The sequence below is a fragment of the Neomonachus schauinslandi genome, chromosome 5 (assembly GCF_002201575.2).
Source record: "Neomonachus schauinslandi chromosome 5, ASM220157v2, whole genome shotgun sequence".
NCBI lineage: Eukaryota > Metazoa > Chordata > Mammalia > Carnivora > Phocidae > Neomonachus > Neomonachus schauinslandi.
Window position 1 is genome coordinate 78,773,749 of NC_058407.1, and position 24,745 is coordinate 78,798,493.

At 38.7% G+C, this 24,745-nt stretch overlaps 1 protein-coding gene across 1 annotated transcript in view; it reads right to left on the bottom strand.

Moving 5' to 3' along the window:
• Positions 1 to 24,745, bottom strand: part of ARNTL2 (aryl hydrocarbon receptor nuclear translocator like 2) — a 103,103-nt gene that overhangs the window by 28,439 nt on the left and 49,919 nt on the right. Inside the window, 6 exon segments of the mRNA XM_021690404.1 lie at positions 9,835 to 9,910; positions 9,912 to 9,979; positions 10,804 to 10,921; positions 13,095 to 13,187; positions 14,592 to 14,671; positions 21,555 to 21,712. Coding sequence (XP_021546079.1) covers positions 9,835 to 9,910; positions 9,912 to 9,979; positions 10,804 to 10,921; positions 13,095 to 13,187; positions 14,592 to 14,671; positions 21,555 to 21,712 — 593 coding nt within the window.

Genomic DNA, 24,745 nt, shown 5'->3' on the forward strand with positions numbered 1-24,745 from the left:
AGCACAAAAATTGAGCAAATAATCCTCTAATATTAAAAAAACGATTTCAGCAAAGTCACTAATATTTAAAAAATGAAGTTCTGACACTGAGTCTTCATGATTTCACTTTCATCTTATTAATGTAAAGGAAAATGCCAACCAACATTCATATCAAAACTATGCTCGGAGCTGGTTGTTAAACACTGACCAGCACACCACTGTCCCTAGCCCATGTGGACCTACAAATGTGGCCTCAGCTGCCTCCCTTCCTATCGCTATCTCCCGTATGTAAGATCCAGTCACACTGTTCTTTGCCAAGTGCCCCCAAATGCCAAGTTTTTCATACCTCAAGGTCTTCACACTTGTCTTTCTGTCAGGAATTTCTTCCCAGGGAGTTGTACATAGCTGGCTCCTTATTCAGGTCTCAGATCAAATGTCACCTTAGAGAGACATTCTCTGAGTATTCTAAAGTAATTACCTCTTCCTAGTCCCTGTCCTCATTCCTCCCTTTTATTGACTTCATTGCACGTTCTACTACCTAAAATATTTATTAATTTACATGTTGACGGGCTGCCTCCTGTCACTATGATATAATGTTCACTAGAGCAATGATTTGACCGCCTGTCTCCAGTGTACCCTTTGCATTTGGTATGGTGCCTAGCACATAGTAGGTACTCAGTAAGTAATTATTGACTGATGAAAATCTAATTAGAGACTACTGGGCTGGCAATGATATCATGCTGGTCTCTACCAGTGTTACTTAAGTGTAGCAAATATGCAGCGTTTTCTAAAACCAAGATTATGATAGAAGCTATGAGAAAATGCAAGTGGAGGAGAATCTCCACCAACAGAATTTCAGCACCAGTCTTGGGCACTGCTGCCCAGGACATCTGTTCTCCTCTACTCTCCTTGCTCTTTCCTCCTCTTCTGCTCCCAGATAATCTCCTACTTGACAGAAGAGTCTAAAGCAGTGGTTCTCAAAAAGAACAGAGAGATTGAGAAAGCTGTGAGGCTGCCAAGTTTAGAAGCAAAGAGTAAGATGGTAGAGCAGGGAGTGGAGGGTGAAGTCAAGTTTTACAGAAGTAAAACATGGTGACACTGGGCACTAACCATGCACCAAGACAAAGACATGACTAAAATACCAGTACTACGTAAGACCATATGGAAACGCTTCTCTTCCCAGAAGGAAAGACAAATTAATCTGAAGATCTTTTTAATTGTAGTTGATACATAATGTTACGTTAGTTTTGGGTGTACAACATAGGGACATGACAGATCTATCTGTTATGCTTCCCACAAGTGTAGCTGCCATACAACACTGTAACAATATTACTATATTCCCTATGCTGTACCTTTTATCCCTATGATTTACTCATTCCATAACTGGAAGCCTGTATCTCCCACTCCCCTTCACCCATTTTGTCCATTTCCCCCTCCCCACCTTCCCTCTGGCAACTATCAGTTTTTTCTCTGTATTGATGGGTCTGTTTCTGCTCTTTGTTTATTCATTTGTTCTGGTTTTTAGATTCCACATATTAAGTGAAATCCTATGGTATTTGCCTTTATCTGTCTCACTTAGCATAATATCCTCTAGATCCATCCATATTCTTGCAATATTGTTGCAATGTCAAGATCTCATCCTTTTTATGGCTGAGTAATATTCCAGTGTGTGGGTGGGGGATGGGGTAACTGGGTGATAGGCATTAAGGAGGGCATGTGATGTAATGAGCACTGGGTGTTATACGCAACTGATGAATCACTGAACTCTACCTCTGAAACTAATAATACACTAAGTGTTAATTAATTGAATATAAATAAAATATTCCAGTGTGTGTGTACCACTTCTTTATCCATTCATCTACTGATGGACACTTGGGTTGCTTCTATATCTTGGCTATTGTAAATAATGCTGAGATGAACATAGAGGTCATATATTCTGCGATGAACATAGAGGTCATATATTTTTTCAAATTAGTGTTTTCATTTTGGGGGGGGTAATTATCCAGAAGTGGAATTATTGGTTGATATGGTATTTCTATTTTTAATTTTTCAAGAAAACTCCATACTATCTTCCAAGTAGTTGCAGCAATTTACATTCCCACCAAAAGTGCAGTCCTTTTTCTCTAAATCCTCACCAACAGTTGTTTTTTTGACTCTAGCCATTCTAACAGGTGTAAGGTGATACTTCATTGTGTCTTTGATTTGCATTTCCCTGATGATTAGTGATGTCGAGCATCTTTTAATATTCCTAGGCCATGTTAAGTCTTTGGAAAAAGGTCTATTCAGGTCCTTTGCCCATTTTTAAATTGGATTATTTCTTTGATGTTGCATTATGTAAGTTATTTATATATTTTGATATTAACCCCTTATTGGATATATCATGTGCAAGTATCTTCTCTTGTTCAGTAGGCTGTCTTTTCATTTTGTTGATGATTTCCTTCACTGTACAAAAACTTTTTATTTTGATGTAGTCAAAATAAAAATAGTTTATTTTTGCTTTTGTTTCCCTTACCTGAGGAGACATATCTAGACCAAACTGTTGTTAAGGCTGATGCTCAAAGGATTACTGCCTATGTTTTCTTCTAGGATTTTTAGGATTTCAGGTCTCACATTTAGGTCTTTCATCCATTCTATTTTTATGTGTGGTGTGAGAAAGTGGTCCAGTTTCATTCTTCTGCATGTAACAGTCCAGTTTTCTCAGCACCATTTATTCAATAGATTGTCTTTTTCCTGTTGTATATTCTTGCCTCCTTTGTTGTAGGTTAACTGACTATATAGGGGTGGGTTTATTTCTGGCCTCTCTCTTCCTATTTTTGTGCCAGGATCATACTGTTTTGACTACTATAGCTTTGTAGTATATCATGAAATTTGATATTGTGATACCTCCAGCTTTGTTCTTTCTCGATTGTTTTGGCTATTCGGGTCTTTTATGGTTCTATACAGATTTTAGGATTGTTAGTTCTAGTTCTGTGGAAATGCTGTTGGTATTTTCATAGGGATTGCACTGAATCTATAGATTGCTTTAGGGAGTATGGACATTTTAACAATATCAATTCTTCTAATCTATGAGCATGGTATGTCTTTCCATTTGTTTGTGTCACCTTCAAATTCCTTTATCAATGTTTTGTGGTTTTTGAGGTAGAGGTCTTTCATCTCCTTGGTTAAGTTTTGTGTTTTTTTTTAAGATTTTATTTATTTGACAGAGAATGAGAGAGAGAGAGAGAGAACACATGAGAAGGGGGAGGGTCAGAGGGAGAAGCAGACTCCCCACTGAGCAGGGAGCCTGATGCGGGACTCGATCCCAGGACTCCAGGAGCATGACCTGAGCTGAAGGCTGTCACTTAACCAACTGAGCCACCCAGGTGCCCCCTCCTTGGTTAAGTTTATTCCTAGGTATTTTAATCTTTTGTGTGCAATTATAAATGGAATTGTTTGCTTAATTCTACTCTCTTCTACTTTGTTATTAGTGTATAGAAACACTACAAATTTCTGTATATAAATTTTGTATCCTGCAACTTTACTAAATTCATTTATCAATTCTAGTATTCTTTTGGGAGAGTTTTCTATGTCTAGTATCATGTCATCTGCAAAAGTGACCATTTTACTTCCTCCTGGCCAATTCACATACCTTTTCTTTTTCTTATCTGATAGCTGTGGTTAAGACTCCCAGTACAGTATTGAATAAAAGTGACAAGAGTAGAATATCCTTGCTCCTGATCTTGGAGAACAAGCTCTCGAGTTTTCAGCATTAAGTATGATGTCAGCTCTGGGTTTGTCACATATGGCCCTTATTATGTTGAGGTATGTACCCTTTAAACCTACTTTGTTGAGAGTTTTTCCCATGAATGGATGTTGAATTTTGTCAAATGCTTTTTCTGTATCTATTGAGATGATCATGATTTTGATCTTCATTAATGTGATGTATCAAGTTCATTGATTTGCAAATATTGAACCATCCCTGAAATAAGTGCCACTTGATCATGCAGAATGATCTTTTTAATGTATTGTTGAATGTGGTTTGTTAGTATTTTACTGAGGACTTTGCATCTATGTTCATCAGAGATATGGCCTGAAGTTTTCTTTTTTTGTAGTGTCTTTGTCTTGATTTGGTATGGGAGTAATGCTAGCCTTATCAAATAAACTAGGAAGTGTTCCTTTCTCTTCTATTTTTTGGAATAGTTTGTGGGCAGTAGGTATTAACTCTTTAAATATTTGGTAGAATTCACCTGTGAATCCATCCTGGACTTGTATTTGTTGGAAATCTTTAAATTACCAATTCTATTTTATTACCAGTAACTATTCTGTTAAGATTTTCTATTTCTTCCTGATTCATTTTTGGAAGATTGTATGTTTCTAGAAATTTATCCATTTCTTCTAGGTTATCCAATTTGTTGGCATATTGTTTTTCATAGTAGTCTCTTATAACCCTTTGTATTTCTGTGGTGTTGGCAATTACTTCTCTCTCATTTCTGATTTTATTTGGGTTCTCTTTTTGATGAGTTTGGCTTAAGGCTTATGAATTTTGTTTATCTTCTCAAAGAACTAGCTCTTGGTTTTATCTTTTCTGCATTTTTTAGTCTTTATTTAATTAATGAAAAGCAGAGCAGAAATAATTTCCTTTCTCTACTCACCTTGGGCTTTGTTCTTTTTCTCATTCTTTTAGGTGTAAGGTGAGATTAAGATTTTTCTTGTTTTTTTTGAGGTAGGCTTGCATTGCTATAAACTTCCCTCAGAACTGCTTTCACTGTGTCCCTGAAATTTTGTACCATTGTGATTCTATTTTCATTTGTCTCCATGTATTTTTTAAAAGATTTATTTATTTTGAGAGAGAGTGAGCGGGGGGGAGGGGCAGAGGGAAAGAATCTCAAGCAGACTCCCTGCTGAGTGCAGAGCCCTAAGTGGGGCTCAATCTTACCACCCTGAGATCATGACCTGAGCTAAATCAAGAGTCAGATGCTTAACCGACTGAGCCACCCAGGAACCCCTGTCTCCATGTAGTTTTACATTTCCTTCCTGATTTCTTCATTGACCCATTGATTGTTTAGTAGCATGTTGTTTAGCTTCCATGTGTTTGTTTTTAAGAATTTTTTCTTGTGATTAATTTCTAGTTTCATACTGTTGTGGTTGGAAAAGATGTGTGTATAATTTTTATGCTCTTAAATTTATTGAGACTTGTTTTGTGATCTATCCTGGAGGATATTCCATGTGCACTTGAAAAGAATCTGTACTCTGTTTTTGGATGAAATGTTCTGTATGTATCTGTTAAGTTTATCTAGTCTAATGTGTCATTCAAAGACACTGTTTCCTTACTGATTTTCTACATGGATGATCCATCCATTGATGTAAGTGGGGTATTAAAGTCCCTACTATTATTGTATTACCCTCCATTTCTCCCTTTATGTCTGTTAATATTTGTTTTATGTATTTCGGTACTCCTATGTTGGATGCATGAATATTTACAATTATTCTCTCCTCTTGTTGGATTAATCCTTTTATCACTATGCATCGCCCCTTTTGTCACTTGTTATGTACTTTAACACTTTGTTAAAGTCTATTTTGTTTGGGATGCCTGGGTGGCTCAGTTGGTTAAGCGTCTGCCTTTGGCTCAGGTCACGATCCCTGCTTGTGCTCTGTCTCTCTCTGACAAATAAATAAATAAAATCTTTAAAAAAAAAGTCTATTTTGTTTGATATAAGTATTGCTATCCCAGCTTTTTTTTTTTTTTTTGCTTCCATTTGCATAGAATATCTTTTTTCAAGCTTTCACTTTCAGTCTGTATGGGTCCTTAGGCCTGAAGTGAGCCTTTTGTAGGGAACACGTAAGATGGATGTTGTTTTTTTTAATCCATTGAATCACCTTGTGTTCTCAATTGGAACATTTAGACCCTTTATTTTTAAAGTAATTATTGATAGTTATGTACTCATTGCCATTTTGTTTATTGTTTTCTGGTTGTTGTTGTAGTTCTTCTCTGTTCCTTTCTTCTTCTCTCGGTCTCTTCCCTTATGATTGTTGACTTTCTTTAGTGTTATGCTTGGCTTTCTGTTTATTTTTTGTGTACCTCTTATAGGTGTTTGGTTTGTGGTCACCATGAGGTTCATATATAACATCCTAAGTATAGAGCAGTCTATATTAAGTTGATGGTCACTTAAGTTTAAACACATTCTGAAAGACTTTTTGCTCCCCTCCCCCATGTTTAATTTATATGTTGTCATATTTTATATCCTGTTATTCAAATTTTCTTACTTCTAAGTATGGTCTTTTCTTTTCCACTTCAAGAAGTCCCTTTAACTTTTCTTGTAATGCCAGCTTAGTGATGAACTCCTTTAACTTTTGTTTGCCTGGGAACTCTTTATCTCTTTTTTAATTCTTAATGATAATCTTGCCAGGTAGAGTATTCTTGGTTGTAGGTTTTTTCCTTTCAGCACTTTGAATATATCATGCCACTCCTTCTGGCCTGCAAAGTTTCTGCTGAAAAATCAGCTGACAGCCTTATGGGGTTTCCCTTGTATGGTACTTATTGCTTCTCTCTTGCTTCTTTTAAAATTCTCTCTTTAGCTTTCTTTAATCTTTGACATTTTAATTGTGATGTGTCTTGGTGTAGAACTTCTTGGGTTCATCTTCTTTGGGGCTCTCTGTGCCTCCTGAGTCACAGATCTGTTTCCTTCCCTGAGATAGAGACTTATTCAGCTCTTATTTCTTCAAATAAGTGTTCTGCTCCTTTCTCTCTTCTCCTTCTGGGACTCCTATAATGTGAATGTTTGTTTGCTTGATGTTGTTGAAGAGATCCCTTACCTATCCTCACTTTTTAAAATTCCTTTTTCTTCTTGCTGTTCAGCTTGGGTGCTTTCCATTACCCTATCTTCCAGATTACTGATCCATTCTCCTGTATCCATTAATCTATTGATTCCCCTAATATATTTTTCATTTTATTTATTATATTCTTCAACTCTGATTAGTTGTCTTTTATATTTTCTATCTTTTTGTTGAAGTTCTGAGTTCTTCCATCCTTCTCTCCAGTCTGTGAACATCTTTATGATCATTACTCTAAACTCTTTATCAGGCATATTGCTTAGTTCTTTTTCTCAGGTTTTGTCTTGTTCTTTCATTTGGAGCATACTCCTCTGTCTCCCTGACTTTCTGTGTTGTTTCTATGAATTAGGCAGAAGAGCTATTTCTCCCAAACTTGAAGGAATCATCTTGTGTATGGTTTTTCCCTGTGTAGACTCTTATCTGGTGACTTTGACTGGTTGGAACTGTAGCTGATATCAGTGGGGGCCCTAGGGCGCTCCATTCTGGAACTGCCCTAGAAGGATGCCTGGAGCTGAAGTGGACATGAGTTGAGGTGGTCTTAGGACTATCTGTACAGAGAGTGCCCTAGCAGGACAGCTGAAGTGGGTGCAGGCTAGTGGGTCCTGAGTTTCTCTACACAGCACCCTGGCAGAATAGCTGAAACTGAAGTGTAGGCATGGGCTGGGGCAGTCCCTGGGCACTCTGCACGGCTACCTTAGGGCTGGTGTGGGTTAGGGCTCTGGGGCTCACTGACTGACAGAGAAGGCTAGCTCGGGTACCCAGACCTTGCTCTCATTCATATGGTCAAGGTGGAGGGCGAATGTAAACTGTGGTCCTCACTAGCCCCTTTGACCTGGAGAGAGTTCCAGTAGCTCCCAGCCCTTTGGCAGTGTGGTAGGGCTGGTTCCTGTATATTCTAGTTGCCTTTTTAGACTGTGGCTTTTTTGTGTGCCCCAGTGCAGACAGATCTGCTCACAGTCCCTTAGTACTATCCCTCCCCACTACAGTTCTCAGTGTTAGGGTTTCCCTTTATTACTGTGCCATTCTGTATGTGGTCTTTTACTGTGTGGAAGCTGTTCGGTCAGCACTCAGATTTTTTTCAGGAGAAATTGCTCTATAAATAGGTGTAGGTTTGGTATCTGTGAAGGAGGTGAGTTCAGGGTCTTCCTATGTCAACATCTTGGACCAGAACTATTACTCCCTAATTTGGTAATCTTTAAAACACTTACAAAACCTGATAATTTAAGACTTTACTAAACTTATAACTTGTATAAAACACCATAGAGATTTCAGCCACATTAAGATAGTTGCATTGGCTGCCATGTTTTTCTCTCTCATGGACTGCTGTATAGATTAGGTGATTCACTTATGGTTGGATCTACTCAGTATGGTATTGATTTACCTCTACTTAAATCTAGTTAAATCCTGTACTACAGTCCAGGGTCTGCATGGAGTATGACCCTTATACCATCCACACAGAAGGAATATTCCTGCCCTTGGAGACTAGTTCCACATTATTAGCCATGTCAAATATAAGATTAATATGAGATTAACATGACTGACTTGGGAAGGAAGGCAGAGGAAACAGGCACCCTGAGGTAATGACAATACCATCTACTTGCACTATCCTAAGAGTTTAGGTGCATTATTTCTAATAATATTCATAACAACTCCTAACATTTACCTAGTGTTACTATGCTAGAAACCAGGGTAAGCACATCACATATATTAACTCCTTTAATCCTAATAACCACCCTAGGAGGGAGATTCTATTATTTTCTTTCTACCACTGAAAAGAGTGAGATCAAAAGGATTTAGTAATTTATCTTGAGTCATACAGTTACTCGCAAGTTAGGATTCAAACCTGAACAGTTTGGCTCTGGAATTGATACATTTACCTACCCCACAAAGCCATACAAGGCTGTGGATAATCTTGTTTTACAGATAAGGAAGCTGAGGCTTAGAGGGATTCAGAAACTTGTTCACAATCACAGAGCTAAGAAGTGATAGGACCAAAATTTGATCCCAGTCAGCTGCATTCCACAGCCTCTTCATCACCAGGTCAACTATGACTTCCACCCAGGAGGCCTTACAAGTGACTTTAGACAACCCTTGCCCACTCAGAGCCAAGGGCACGAGGGCAGCAACTGACGGTTTACAAATAGATCCTCTCTTACAACTGCTGGTTCACTCTGTTTGTTTCTTTATAGTGTAACGTAAGAGTAGGGGGTTTAGGTTTGAGTGTGAGTTTTACCAATTTAATTCAGTGGTAAGCATGGTGTTATCATGGGGAATAAAACACTTAGTACAGTATCTGATTTGGCACAGGTACATGCTTAATAAGTACTGAGTGATTATCATCTTAAGTGGTCACCAAAAAAGATTTGACCAAAACTTGTAAATAATTGAATCTTGCAGCTCAGTATAAATATCCTTTTCAAGGATGGGAAAGCAAATCTCACATTAAAATTTGCATAGGAAATCCTGTATCTAATAGGTTAATATGTTCTTAGGCAAAAAAAAGTGTGAGACATTTTTCAGTCCCCAGAATTTCTCAGTCAAGTAAAATAGATGAGTGTTAATTAAAAATGTAAATAAGACAAATCTATAAAAGAAAACAGAACTAGAAATATTTACCAAAGAACCAAAAGCATTGAAACTACACCTGGAATGTCTTAAGAAACTTTCACCAAAATTAATCAAATCAGGCTCTTGTACTATTGCAGTTTTTTTATAAAAGACTTAACTTTCATATTATAAAACAATGAAATATAACTTTTGTTATGAAATCCCAATTTCTTCCCATTTGAATGCCCCCAAACTGCAATTTCAACAACACCATTAAAATCTTGGGCAGTAAAGGGCCTGCAATTACCTGATAAATTTGAAAGCTATGATGAGTCAATCTAAATAATTCTGGTTAAAAAACAATCTTGTTTCCTTGGGTGCTTTTGGTCTCAACTATTTGCCTTGACCACACACTTTATTATTTCTGTATGGAAAGCTTCTAGGACATTAATTTTATATCCGTGCCTTAAATCACTTGATATTTTAAAATGATGATACCTTTCTTCTTTGAGGTGGATAAGCATTCATGCTCTTCTTTGACAGAGATTTTACAACTCTTCATCCGACAAAAAAAAGGATCGCCTTGAGCCAGAATACACATGAGTCCTTCCACTGTGGAAATTCCTGTGAACTTGCAAACCGGCTTTCATAGCAGGAGGAGGCAAGAGAACAGGTAGAAAAGAATATTTTCATATAGATGGTAAGAAATGTCAGGAGACACATTTCAAAATTATTACTTCTTTTTATAAATTGAAAAAGAAAAATGGTTATTTAAAGCAATGACATCACTATATGGTAAACCATAAAGTGAAATACACCAAAAAGAGCATTTGCCAAGCAATCATATTTTTATAATTTATAAACACTTGCAATTTATCTTCATTTTTTCCCTAGGGATGGAAACAAAGGTAATCCAAGTGAAATGAAATTAAAAAATTTTTTTAAATGAAAAAAACCTCAACTTATAGTAGTAATCAATGGCATAAAGCATCATTATATTATAAATAATTGGTACTAAGCATTTTCAGAGAAGATAAAGGATATTTACACTTCCAAAGCACAATTATACAAGGTCTTTCATATTGAGTAGACCTAACTCATATAAGAAAGAGAACCGTCTCAGCATATAGCTGAATAATGGAAACCCCAGCAATTTTTTAAATCCCAAATGATACTTTCTTGTAAAGACTTTATTAACATATGAAAAACAGTGAATATGAAGCAATCACATACTCCCCCCTGAACAAAGCATCTTCATATGAATATATTTGTTTTGTATGTGTATATGAGTATAAGAATTCTCTATTTAGTTATATTGTTTTTTGAACTCTGAGGTTAATGATTGTAAAGTTCATTAAATTTCCTCATGATAAAACCGTAATTAGCTAATTTTTCAAAATATTGTATTGCTTTTAAGTAATAATTATATTTACATAAAAGTATGGGCATGCTGAAATGAGCACTTACTTTTGGCATCGATCAGCTTCTCTCTCGGTGAAATACCAGAAGAAGAAAGTTGCTCCTTTACTTTGGCAACATCTTTTGGATGTAAGAAGTCAAATAAGCTTTGTCCAGTCAAGCTAGCCTATTTATAAGGTAGATGTTCATTTAAAATCAGTACCATAATTTTTCTACATTTCTTCACACAACCATATGGTAAATACTGTTAAAACTGCTTTTTCTTAGGCTCAAAGATACATCTACCACTCCGTGTGGCATTAACTTAGTGTTAAAAGCAGGGTGATACTTGTAGATAGAAATACATGCACACAAAACCGTATATGGAAACACACAAATCACAAATACCTAATCACTAATATTTGGTGAACTCTTGTTAACACCCCCCAATTCATTTGTTGCTTCTAAATCATATTATGATTTACTTTAAATTTTTCTTAACCTTGGTAAAAGTAAAGAGACTGCATGCAATATGGAAGCCACAAAGTATCTGTGATTTTATGGTGTGACTCAGATTTAAAAAAAAAAAAAAATCACTGTACTATTAAAACAAAGTCCAACCTAGAACACCTCCCACTTCCCATTCCACTTCTCCCAGTATGTACAGCATTCCCACGTCTATGTCTTTGCTTATATGGTCTCATCACCTAGAATTCATTACCCCTTCTCTACAAACTCATAGTTCCCTCGCCATTCTAACCAATTGGCTTTTACTCCCCAACTCCCTCAACTTGGCAGGCGAGAATTCTACCACTGAACCACCAATGCCCAATTCCCCCAACTTGAAATGTCTTCCTCCCCTTCTCTGCTCATCTTAACGCCTAAGCAGACATTCTATTTTGTATATGAAGCCTTCCCTGACCCACAGTGATCACCCCACCTTGTGAAATCCTTTATTACCTAAGTAGACATTCTTATATTAGACAGAACACATGGACCAGCTGGACAAATGGCCAAGTAGCCAAGATAGCTTGGAAGTTAGATATTTCATATTTTAAATAATAGCATTTTATAAATCAATCTACTGTGTGAACTCTATGCTTCAAAGCAAATCAGGTTTCTGAATCTGAAAAGCTAAGGACCAGACCCTACATCATGGGGATTCCAAAGTCCTCCTGAGTAGTCAGTATATCTCTTGAATGGTCTGAAATGCTAGGTCAGTGCCCAGTGGGATGAGATTCCATGTCACTAATTTGGAACTTAAATGTTATTCTGAATTGTAAGTTATCTGTGTGTGTGTGTGTGTGTGTGTGTGTGTGTGATGTTTTCTGTTTCCTGTTAGGAAATAGAATAATCAAGTCTTGACCTGCCTTTGTGTCCCTGATGCAGCTACAACCAGCTGCATGATTCATTTGGTTCTTACTCCTGTATGTAGGCTCATAATACCTCTTCTTCTGCTATTTAACTCATTATCTGTGAATCTTATATCTCCCAAATTTTCATGTTTGGGGAGAATATAGGTGAAATTATTGGGAGTTATTTAAGAGTAAAGCTGTGGTCTATCTGATGTATATTTTAAAAGTGACCACAGGTGCTAGTTTATTCACTCTATTGGATTAGTGTTAGTGCTAGAGCTTTTGAGTAACTAGTTCAAATTAAATGGTGCTCGGGAATGAGGAGGTAAAGGATTATAAAAGTAGTTAAATAAAAGATGAATTTTAGAGTTTGTTGCCAGAGCTTAGATCAAAAGCTGTTATGCAATGCATATAACCTAATAATAAATAGTAATGCTGTCTTTTGGAGGAAACAGAAGGACAGCTAACATTGTTCTGACAGTCTCAAATGTGACAGTTATTTTGTCTCTACATCGGAAGGGATAGGTGTAATCATCATTTCCCCTTTTTACATAAGAGAAAGTTGCAGCTCAGGAAAATTAAATAGCTTGCTGGAGGTCAGGAAGCGAACACCCTTATCAGAAATAAAAATCCACGGGGTGCTTGGGTGACTCAGTCATTAAGCGTCTGCCTTTGGCTCAGGTCATGATCCCAAGGTCCTGGGATTGAGCCCCACATCCGGCTCCCTGCTCAGCGGGAAGCCTGCTTCTCCCTCTCCCACTCCCCCTACTTGTGTTCCCTCTCTCGCTGTGTCTCTGTCAAATAAATAAAATCTTAAAAAAAAAAGAAAGAAAGAAAAACCCATAGTGTTTCCATATATTTCCATCTCTCTGGGAGTTCTAACCTAGCAGAACCTAAGCACCCACAGCCCAGGGGGAGGATAGGGTTCAGGAAGAGAACTCGGAAATATGTGTTCGTTCAAAAAAAATTAAACATTGTGTGGAAAATATCTTCAGTTTTGGATACCTGATCATAATTAAGTATTTTGGAGACTGATTTAGAAACGAAGAGAATTTTTCCTCTCTCACATCCAACCACAAATAGGAAGCCTTCTGCAGTCTAGGATTTAAAAATATAAAAGTGAATATTTTTAAATATCTTCTTTCTTACATTCAGATACTGTGAAAATTCCTATAGCAATAAAACAAAGTGGTCAGAGAGCAGGTAAAATCAGGACATTTTCTTAAGCTATAAAAGGATTGATGAAGAACATCAAATTGAACCCCAGTGTAAACTAGTTTTTGACATGGAAAGTTTGGCTACGGAATATTTGATTGAGATATTTTCTAATACAAAAACGACCCATCCCAAATTCTATACTGCATATAGAAACTATAAAGATATCAAAACACAGCATTAACAACTGTCCGGGGATGTGCTTAGATGAAGGGAATGTGTAGAGCGGGCACAAGGAAAAGAGAAGACATTCTACAATATACTTTTTAAATAATAAGGTGTCGCTCATTTAAAATGAAACTTAAAAAATTCTAACATCAGTTACTCCCATTGAAATCTGCCCAGTATATTCCTTGTGAAGCAACTTCTAGGGAAATGGATATATATGGACACAGGATGAGTCTAGCACCCCACTGGACATTCCCTTGATTAATTTCTACTAACTGGAAACAAACATGAGGTGAGTTAGGCAGACATATTCTAGAAGGGCAGAACCCATGTTATGTTAGGACTGAAAAAACACACTTAAAGATTAGTGAGAAAGCTTCCAAAGCATACTGTACATTTTGCTAACTTTAAATATCTTCATCTTAAAAAAAAAAATCCTTACATTCCTATCAGAAATATTATATTTAAATTCAGCTGTTCAGATAAAAGAGCTTTTTAAAAAATTTAAAAGAAAAATAGACAAGTATATGTATGAAGAATCTTTCTGTTTAAACATGCTGCAGTTTAAAGCCCAGGAGTCATAGCACAAGATCGAGACATTTTATCACCTCCTGGGGGCAGGATAAGCCAATGACATGGTCATATTTTCCAGGTCAAATAAACCTCTAGATGAGTGAATCTGAAAACCCATGCATATGAAATGATGAGAACAGAAATGTCAAAGCATCGACTAATAGCTCAGTAAGCAGTAACTGGCTAATGTGCGGAGAACAGGATCCAGAAGAGAAAAGGATACAAGGTAGATGGCTTTGAAGGAGGTGGTGACGGAGGGGAACAGACCCCATGGCATAGGAGGTGAGTACAGCAGGCAGTGTAAGTTTAGGATTAAAGACGAGCTTTGCTCCATACTTTGGAAAGTGCCTATCCTCTGTCTCTACTTTCATCAGCCCAAACTAAGACACGGTTACTTAGGCAACTTATTTTGGTAGGAAGGGAGCTGTGGTGTACTAGGGAGCCCTGAATGTTGGCAGCCGGAAGCGAACTGAAGAAAAGCTGCCTCCCATCCAAGTAAAACTGAAAGGACAAACACAGCTTAGACAAATATAACTCTTGACTTACCTTAAGGATTAAATGTCTGAGCTCATTATCCTGAATAAATGAAGGTCTATAATTATCTCCTGCATAAGAATTTGTCATACCTAAAAATAAGTCCAAAAGTTACGGAAAATAGAGTTGGAAACGTAGGGAACTGCACACTGTTGCTGTTGCATTGAAGATGGTACTTTCAGCACATTCTACAACTTTATCGTAGTCATTCTTTCATTATTACTAGATTAAGATGTCCTGCTTTTATACTTGCTAAGTTCTTGGATCTTATTCCCTTATACTTAAATGTGTAGACAGTAGGAGCTGGATTTCAAAAAAGAACTAGATTCTTTTTAACACTATAATAACATGCAACAGTATTCAAGAATCTAGCTAGAATTGATAATTCCGCTTCTTAAAACTGCTCCGGGGCACCAGGGTGGCTCAGTTGGTTAAGTGTCCAACTCCTGATCTCAGCTCAGGTCTTGATCTCAGGGTCGTGAGTTCAAGCCCTGTGTTGGGCTCCGTGCTGGGCAAGGAGCCTACTTAAAAAACAAAAAACAAAACAAAAGAACTGATTATGTGAATTACCCTAAAGAGGAAGATTGTGGAACTTTAAATCACTTCTATGGATTCATACAATTTTCCCATATGGCGCTTTAAAAATCATATGGAGATTTCTGATAATATATAAAAATGTATAAAATATAAGTGAAATAGTTCATTTTAAGCCCTTAGCGCAGAGTTTATTGTATTAAAATAAAAGCCTCTAACTGAACAGCCGACAAAATGAGGAACCAGCAGGTCACGACCTAGGTAAACCTTTCAATGAGAGAAATAAGGGAAGTGCCGAATCACATTTGCCTTAAAGGCATCCGCCCACCTCAACAGGAGAAAGCCGTTCGTGGCCACAAGAGGGCGCAAGGGATAGCCCACCAAGCCTTGTCCCCAGATAACCTCCAGGCAAGGGTAATTCACAGGTAAATCAATTTTCCCTCTCTTATACTTCTCAACTCTCCTAACCCCAAGCCCCTCTTCCTGAGGACAGCAAGAAAAGTTGCTTTTGCAAGAGAAAGATGGGTTAATACCCTGAGAGGTTTTTGTTGTTGTTTTCCCCACCCTGGGACATTTTAACCACACAGTGGCCCTTGGATGGATTTGCAGCTCAAACTCACAAAATACCTAAGTGCTGGAGGAGAAAAAAACCCCAGAAAATAAAAAATACCTAATGGTCTGACTTGATGGTTTTTTTTCAGACCGGTAGCACCCTTATGAGCCTGGCATAAGCAAATGAAAATCCCTGTCAGAATCTACCTTAGGTAGGTCTCCAAGAATTCCCTCAAATGATTTCTTGTTATTATAAATGACTACACAGCAACCTGGTGGGAGGGAGTTGAGAAAGAGCAGAAAGATACAGACCGAGTTCCAGACCAGGGTAGAGCCATAAATGAATTTGAGCAAGGCAGTGCTATCTGCTTGTCTGGCCCGAAGGTTGGCAGAAGTATGCTGGGGAAACCCTGTCCATGTCCATCAGCCAGAACGGGCGAGCTGGGCAGTGAGCGAGGACGTGCTAAGGAGAAATGGGGGGGTGGGCATAAGGGCAGAGCCGAAGCCAGGCTGAGGTGTGTTAATAAAACGCATGCTGTGATATTCTGTGCATGGGCCAATGAGGGGTAACAAAATTTTTAAGATTTTATTTGAGAGAGAGAGAGCACAAGTGGGGGTTGGAGCACAGGGAGAGGGAGAAGCAGGATCCCCGCGGAGCAGGGAGCCCCATGCGATGCAGGGGCTCGATCCCAGGACCCTGAGATCATGACCTGAGCAGAAGGCAGACGCTTAACCAGCTGAACCACCCAGGTGCCCTGAGAGATAACAAACAAGGAAACATGATCACTTACCTTTATTACAGCGTTCATTAGGTTAAAATGATCAAAATCACAGTAACTATTCCTCCTGCTCCCCCCCACCCCCACCCTGAGTAAACTCTGTGCTTGCCCTTTATAGGTGTTACTCTTTACTCTTAACAACGACCCTACGCAGTAAATGCATTATCCCTATTTTACGGCTATGGAAGTTGATCAGAATGTGAAGTGACTTGAATAAGTCACACCGCTATTAAGTCAGGGAGCCACGCTTTGAACCCAGGAGGTTTGCCTCTGGGAGCTACATGCATGGACCACTGCACCCCACTGAGCCCCAGTAATATGACTACACATATAGAATGCCCACAGTTTCTCTGAAGGCACATGCTGAGAAGAAGGGCTACTCCAAGTGCTGTCTGCAGACCAATGTCATCAGCAAACTGTGGCAGGTGAGTACAGACATGAAGAACAAGCATTTCTAGGGGCGCCTGGGTGGCTTAGTCGGTTAAGCGTCTGCCTTCCGCTCAGGTCATGATCCCAGCGTCCTGGGATGGAGCCCTGCTTTGGGTTCCCTGCTCAGCAGGGAGCCCACTTCTCCCGCTCCCACTCCCCCTGCTTGTGCACATGCACGCGCTCTCCCTCTGTGTCAAATCAATCAATCTTTTTTAAAAAAAAATTTTAGACACTTTTATGGAAATGTGACATTGTTGTGCCAAGCCCCAGCCCATGATCATTTTTCCAGGAATTAACTGTACTTTATAATGGGTGGGGGGTGGGTAACACTTGTCCTCCACCCAGATAATTTCAAAAGCACTATTTAAAGTTTACAGTACAAAAACTCATTTCACGACCCATTTGTCTTTAAAATAATTATGTAGGGACCAAAATAACATGATCCACATGCAGCCCTCTGATGATTTGGGGTCCAGGTTTTGCGGAACAAGTTGGGTGGTCTACTCCTGTAAGGGCACTGGAATGCAGGCAGACCCAGTTGCCTTAAGTCCTCTCACTTGTGGGCAGCACTGACTTAAGGGTATGCTCAGGGTGGGTGATGAGTCCTTGACCACCTCAGAAGGGCCAATGGCAAAAACCCGTGCTCTGGTGCAAGGAATCTGCTCTGGATTTAGACAGTACGTCCTCCCTACTGAGCTTCTCTTGCTGCTCCTCCCACTCTTACTTCCACTGTAGCATTTAGCACCCTGGATTTTAATGGTCTCTACCTGGGTCTGTCTCCCTCGCCTACTGTGAATCCCAAGAGCGCAGAGATCTTGTTCCTTCCTTTTCAAGTTCCCAGCACAGACAGGAACCTACTCAATGCTCGGTGCATGTTTGTTGAATTAGGTGATGGATTCATGACTTTTCCCTTAGGTCCTCCTCCCTCCGGGCATTGCGAATGTGAAAATTGTTGGGTAATTTTAGGGTTGCAATCAAATGACCTCAGTGGGGCCTGCAAATGTTCACTGCTTAAAGATTTAAGGGAAATACTGCACACAACTTATGCAAGATCCAGCTGTGGGTAAAAGAGAATCCTGTTTCACAATGGATCGTTAGGAAAATGAGACCTCCTGTCACACTCCCAAAAGGAAGCCTGCCAAGCAGTGTTCCCACACTTGCGCTGTTCTGCTTGGCATTGAAGGGATCAAGGCTGTACTTTCTTTCCCCACTGCCTACTCTCCAGATCTGCACATAGGCCGCAGGTTGGAGTACAAGGAGCCACTGTCCTACCGCATGTAGAAATCTAAGGAAGGTGATTTAAATTATCTCTTTCTTGTTAAGGGGACTTCTTAAGCAGAAAAGAAAAGGCCAAGACTAGAAGAAAATTATGCAAGAAAAATATTTCAAATGTAAAAACAAACAGAGAGTAAAGGTGGTAGATCAACCACTTATAAAGCTAGTATGACAGTTAAAAGACAAAAGTAGTAAAATAATATCTACAAAAATTAAGGGATACACAAAATAAAAAGATATAAAATGTGACAGCCTATGTATAAAATGTGGAGAGGAGGAGTACAAATGTAGTGCTTTTAGAACGTGTTCAAGGTTAAGCGACCATCAACTTGGGTACAGTCTGCTATATACTTAGGATGTTATGTGAAACTCATGGTTACTACAACCAAAAACCTATAACACATACATGAAAAATAAAGAGAAAGAAATTCAAGCATAACACTAAAGAAAGTCCTCAAATCACAACGGAAGGGACCAAAAGAAGAAGAAAGGAATGGAGAAGAACTACAAAAACAAACAGAAAACAATTTTTAAAATTCCAGTATGTACCTATCAATAATTACTCTGGAGCATTACATTTATTTACCTTTAATCAAAAAACACAGGGTGATGCAATGGATAACAAAATAAGACCCAACTACATGCTGCGTCCAAAGAACTCACTTCAGAGCTAAAGACACAGGCTGAATATGAAGGAATGGAAAAAGATATTCCATGCAAATGAAAGCAAAACAAAAGATGGGGTAGCAACACTTATATCAACAAAATAGACTTTAAAACACTGTAACAAGAGAAGAGAAAGCCATTACATAATAATAAAGGGATTGATTCAAAAGAGGTTATCACAATTGTAAATATGCATCCAACATAGGAGCACCTAAATATATAAGGCAAGCATTAACAGACATAAAGGGAGAAATGAACAGTAATATAATAGTAGGGGACTTTAACACCCTACTTATATCAATGGATAGATCACCCAAAAGAAAATAAGGAAACAGTGGCTTTGACTGACAAACTACAGCAGACGGGATTAACAGATATACACACACAAAACATCCCATCCAAAAACAAGAGACTATACATTCAAGTGCACATGAAACATTCTCCAGAATAGATCACATGTTAGGCCACAAAACAAGTCTCAATAAATTTAAGAAGACTGAAATTTAAAAAAAGATGACTGAAATCAAACATCTTTTCTGACTACAACAGTGAAACAAAATCAATTACAAAACAAACACACAAACAAACAAAAACTGGAAAAACACAAACATGTGGAGGCCAAAAAAACCATGCAACTAAATAACCAGTGGGTCAGCAAAGAAGTCATAGAGGGAAGGAAAAAATACATGAAGATGAACGAAAATAGAGACAATGGCTCAAAATCTCTTGGATGCAGCAAAGGCAATTCTGAGAGGGAAGTTTATAGTGATACAGAACCACCTTAAGAAAGAAGAAAAATCTCAATCTAACTTTATACCTAAAGGAGCTAGAAAAGGAACAAAGATCAGAGTGGAAATAAATGAAATAGAGACATAAACAAAATTGTTAAAACTTTAGCCAGATGCATCAAGACAAAGAATCAAAATCAGAAATGCAAGAGTGGGAAGCCTCAGTGGCTCAGTCAGTTAAGCGTCTGCCTTTGGCTCAGGTCATGATCCCAGGGTCCTGGGATTGAGTCCCGCATTGAGCTCCTTGCTCAGCAGGGAGCCTGCTTCTCCCTCTCCCACTCCCCCTACTTGTGTTCCCTCTCTCGCTGTGTCTTTCTCTGTCAAATAAATAAATAAAATCTTAAAAAAAAGAAATGCAAAAGAAATTACAACCGACACTACAAAAATGCAAAGCTATTAAAAAAGACTACGAAAATTATGCAAAAAAAAAATTGGACAAACTAGAAGAAATGGGTAAATTTCTAGAAACCTACCATCTCCCAAAACTGAATCGGGAAGAATCTGAATAAACCAATTACCAGCAATGAAATTGCATCAGTAATCAAAAAACTCCCAATAAACAAAAGTCCAGGACCAGATGGCTTCACAGGTGAATTCTACCAAACATTTAAAGAAGAGTTAATACTACCCTTCTCAAATCACTCCAAAAGAGAAAGGAAAACTTCCAAATTCATTCTATGATGCCAGTATTACCCTAATATGAAAAACAAAGACACTAACAAAACAAGAAAATTACAGACCAATATCCCTGATGAACACAAGTCCTCAACAAAATATTTCCAAACCAAATTTAACAATACATTAAAAGGATCATTCTCCATGATCAAGTGGGATTTGTTCCAGACATGCAAGGATGGTTCAGTATCTGCAAATCAATCAACATAACACATAAAGTGAAAGATAAAAATCATATGATCACCTCAACAGATGCAGAAAAAGCATTTGACAAATTCAACATTCAGAAAAACTCAACAAAGTGGGTACAGAGGGAACATAACATAATAAATGCTATAAATGACAAACCCAGAGTTAACTTCATCCTTAGAGGTGAAAAGCTGAAAGTTTTTTCTCTAAGATCAGGAAGAAGACAAGAATGTCCACTCTCACCACTTTTATTCAATATAGTACTGGAAGTCTGAGCCATGGCAATCAGATAAGAAAAAGAAATAAGAGGCGTCCAAATTGGTAAGGAAGGAGTAGAACTCTCACTATATGCAGGTGACAAGATATTCCATATAGAAAATTCTAAAGACTCCACCAAAAAACTATTAGAACTAAGAAATGAATTCAGTAAAGTTGCAGAATACAAAATCAACATACAGAAATCCAGTGCATTTCTATACACTATTAACAAACTGGCAGAAAGAGAAATTAAGAGAACAATCATATTATCAAAAAGAATAAAACACCTAGGAATAAATTTTACCAAGGCAGTGGAAGGACTGTACTCTGAAAACTCTAAGACATTGATGAAAGACATTGAAGATGACACAAATGTAAAGACATATTGTGTGCACTTAAGATAAAGCTTTTAGTGAAACCAAGGTTTTCCATACCCCGATTAATATTCTCTCCACATACAGAATATGAGCAAGCATCAAAATTGATGCCTATAAACAAACTGATGCCTATAAAGCTGAAAGACACATTTGTATAGAATTTCAGTAGCCAACAACAGCAAAACAAATGAATCCAGGATCTCAATTACAGGGAGGACTTCACAAATCCAAGTGCGAGGTGCCTGGCTGGCTAAGTCGGTTAAGCATCTGCCTTCGGCTCAGGTCATGATCCCACGGTCCCGGGATCAAGCTCCCTGCTCAGTGGGGAGCCTGCTTCTCCCTCTCCTCCATGCTCATGTTCTCTGTTGCTATTTCGCTATCTCTGTCTCTCTCAAATAAATAAAATCTTTAAAAACAAAACAAAACAAATGCAGAAGCCATTTCCAAACTCACCTTTTAAAGATTTCAAGTGTTGGACAGCCATTCTTAACACTGTAAGTTTATCCAGTTTACGTGCCATGGGATTGCCCTGAGGGATCATTGCAGATAGTTCTTCAATCAGGTTATTCATTTTATCTCTCCTCCGCTTTTCGGTTTGGCTATGAGCTTCTCTAAGAAGGAAAAGAACCTCCTTTATTTTTAACATCGAGCAGACTCAGAGTTAACCTGGAGGCACTGGCTGGAGCCAGAGGAGGCCCACAAGAGCACACCCACCTCCCTCCCAACTCTGGCCCTGCACTTGTGGTTCAGGGAAGAGGAGGGAGCTGCTGAGAGCAGGAATGGGGCTCATCTCTCATCCCACCCCCACCAACTACCCCTGCTTCTTCCTCCCTGTCTTATTTCCAGAACCTTCAAGAACTAAGATGTGTCTGAGAGCCACATGGGTAGCTTTAGAACCTCCCTCAGTCTTAGAAGGCTACCCAACTCTTCCTCTTATTACAGATCACTGTTCTCTGGTATTCACCTCAGCATCTTAACTTCATTCTCTTCCTCAGCATCTTAACTTCATTCTCTTCCACAGCAGCTTCCCACGGGACTGCACATGTAGGCAAATCTCTCTCTCTGGGGGAAAAAAAACCCCGCCTTTCCCCATTCCTAGGGGTTTTTACCTTGCTACTGTCTTCTGTTCTCAGCCAGCTTCCTGGAAGATCACCATCTCCACTCTTCTCACTTCTCAAGCAGGCACCTTTCCATCTATTAAAATCAACCTTCCACAAACCCTGCCCCACTGACACTCTTTTTAGCAGAGGTCATCCTTATTTTATGCAACTCCTTGCTGATCCCTGCCTTGAATTTGATGGTACTGACATTCCTCATTCTTCCGCTGGCTCCTGTGACCATCTCCTGTTCCTCCGTCCTCCCTGCTCTGCTCAGTCCCCTTAGTATCTTTATCAGCTCTTCCTCTGTCCTTAAATAGCAGTGTCCCCAAGATTCCCCACTTGGCTCTACTCTTTCCTCACCCTATAGCTTCACCCTGAGATAGCACCATCTCTCAAAGGCTTTACAGCTGTTCATAAGCTACTTACTATTAAATCTCTATCTCGTTCATACTTCACCCCATTCCTGACCTTCAGAACTTGAACTACACACCTCAATGATTCACAAGTACTTTAAACCTCAAGTAAGCCCACACTGAATTGCAATTTACCATTTTATTCCTCCTTCCTCCATTACCCTTGATTTACTCCTGTAGAGTTTATCTTGGTGATATCTTGCTGATATCACTAGGCTCATTCTAGACCCTTCCTTCTTCACTCTGAAGAGCCAAATAATCACAAACTCCTATAGGTTCTAGTTCTTAAATGGTTCTTATATAGGTCTTGTCTTCCTCCCCACTCTGTCACCACCTTGATTCCTTAGGTGACAGCTCATTGCATTACCCCCAAAAGCCTTTTAACTTGCTATACTCCCAGCATCTTCCTCTTCCAGTCTATACAAACCCCGACTTCCAGAATTATCACTCTAAAACAAACAAAGTCATCTAATTCCATTGCATCAAACTGCTAACATGTATTTTCACTGCCTAAGAGGAAGGGCCAAACTCCCACATGACACTCCAAGGTTCCCCATGACCTGGTTTGTGCCCTCATTTCCAGTTTCCTCTCTCTGTGCATTCCCTACAGCTCCCCGTTACTCCGCAGCAATGCCAAACGACTTGCTGGTCCTCACACATGCCAAGTCACCTCACATCTCCTCTGACTTGCTCTTTGCTAAGCTTGGAATGTCCTTCCCTTCTATATTGGAAAAATCCTCCTCCTTCTTCAAAACCCAGCTCAGTTATTCTTCCTGGAAACCATCTGTGACTACTACCTGATGAATCCCCTTCCTCTCTCAGTTGCCTCAGTATCTTTTACACTGTGACCATGTCACCAGACCTAAGTCACCATCTGTTGAAAATTCAGTATTGTTTAATACGTCACAAGGAAAGAAAAACGTTGCCAATTAACAGGAAGAGGCCATTGATAAGACCTTTTTCATAGATGGTAAAATGTAGGGGGAAAAGGTATATCTTATATTTGTACCTTACATTTGAGTTAGGCTCTTTTACTCTTCACACTTAACTGTAAACATCTGTCTGTTTCTCCTACAACACTCACTCAGATCATGGCACCTCCAGAATTTCCACAGAAGAAGAGTTTAAAAAAGACAGTCTGATGGGAAAGGAGGACATTTGCTCTGACCTGTCTTTATGGCAACTTTAAATTAGATGAAAGAAAAAGTAATTTTTCCACATAAAAGAGTGGGGGAGGGGAGAACACTAATGAAAACCAATGGAGATAATATTCCCCGTCCCCCGTGTCCCCACAACCATTCACCCTTGGGTCATGTCACTCCTGGAACAAAATATGTACTTTTGATGAACTGGATGGAATTTAAATTACATGTACATTCACATAAAATTGAGTTATATACTCATGCTTTGGTCCATTCAGGAGTAATTTTTAGATTAAAATTTTATGATTAGAAGAATGTTATAGTTACCATCTTGCTAGAGTTATCACCTCTCAATTCTACCAGTATTACGCACTAGCAACAGACACGAGCAATGGGCAGAGATGCCTGTTTCCAGGAATGCATAGCAGATGGGGTGTTCTGTCTCAGAGGTAGGGTGTTAGAGACAGGTGAGTACAGGTGGGAGCAAGGCCCTGTGGAGAACAATGAATGATGATGGTAGGAGCTAGGAAACCCAGAGGAAGGCAAAATAGCTAGATTTTGAATAAGGCACTTTACTTGAAGGAGATGCACCTGAAAAGAATTCCGGAAGACTGTATTTGAGAAAGCCCTATTTACCAGAGGCTGGTTCCATGCTTGATAATTTAGCAGCAGGGCCTGGCTCTTAATTCTGCGTACTGTTACTACCACTTTGACCCCTGTCAGTGTTTTGTAAATCATATCAAAAACCAGAATAAATGAAGAAAAAGCAAAACTGAGATCTGGCCATGTTGCCAGATGTAGAAAAATTTTTGTTGACGTTGAGAATATGTTGAAACAATTGACAAAGAATTTATGAGGATGAATTCCTAACAATCAGATGCTCCTCGGAAGTAATTTTGATTTGTTTATGGCATGAATCAGCTTTGCTCTAGTGCTTAAAGGAAATATTTTAATAAACAGTCCCTCTAAGAAAATTTAAAGGCACATTA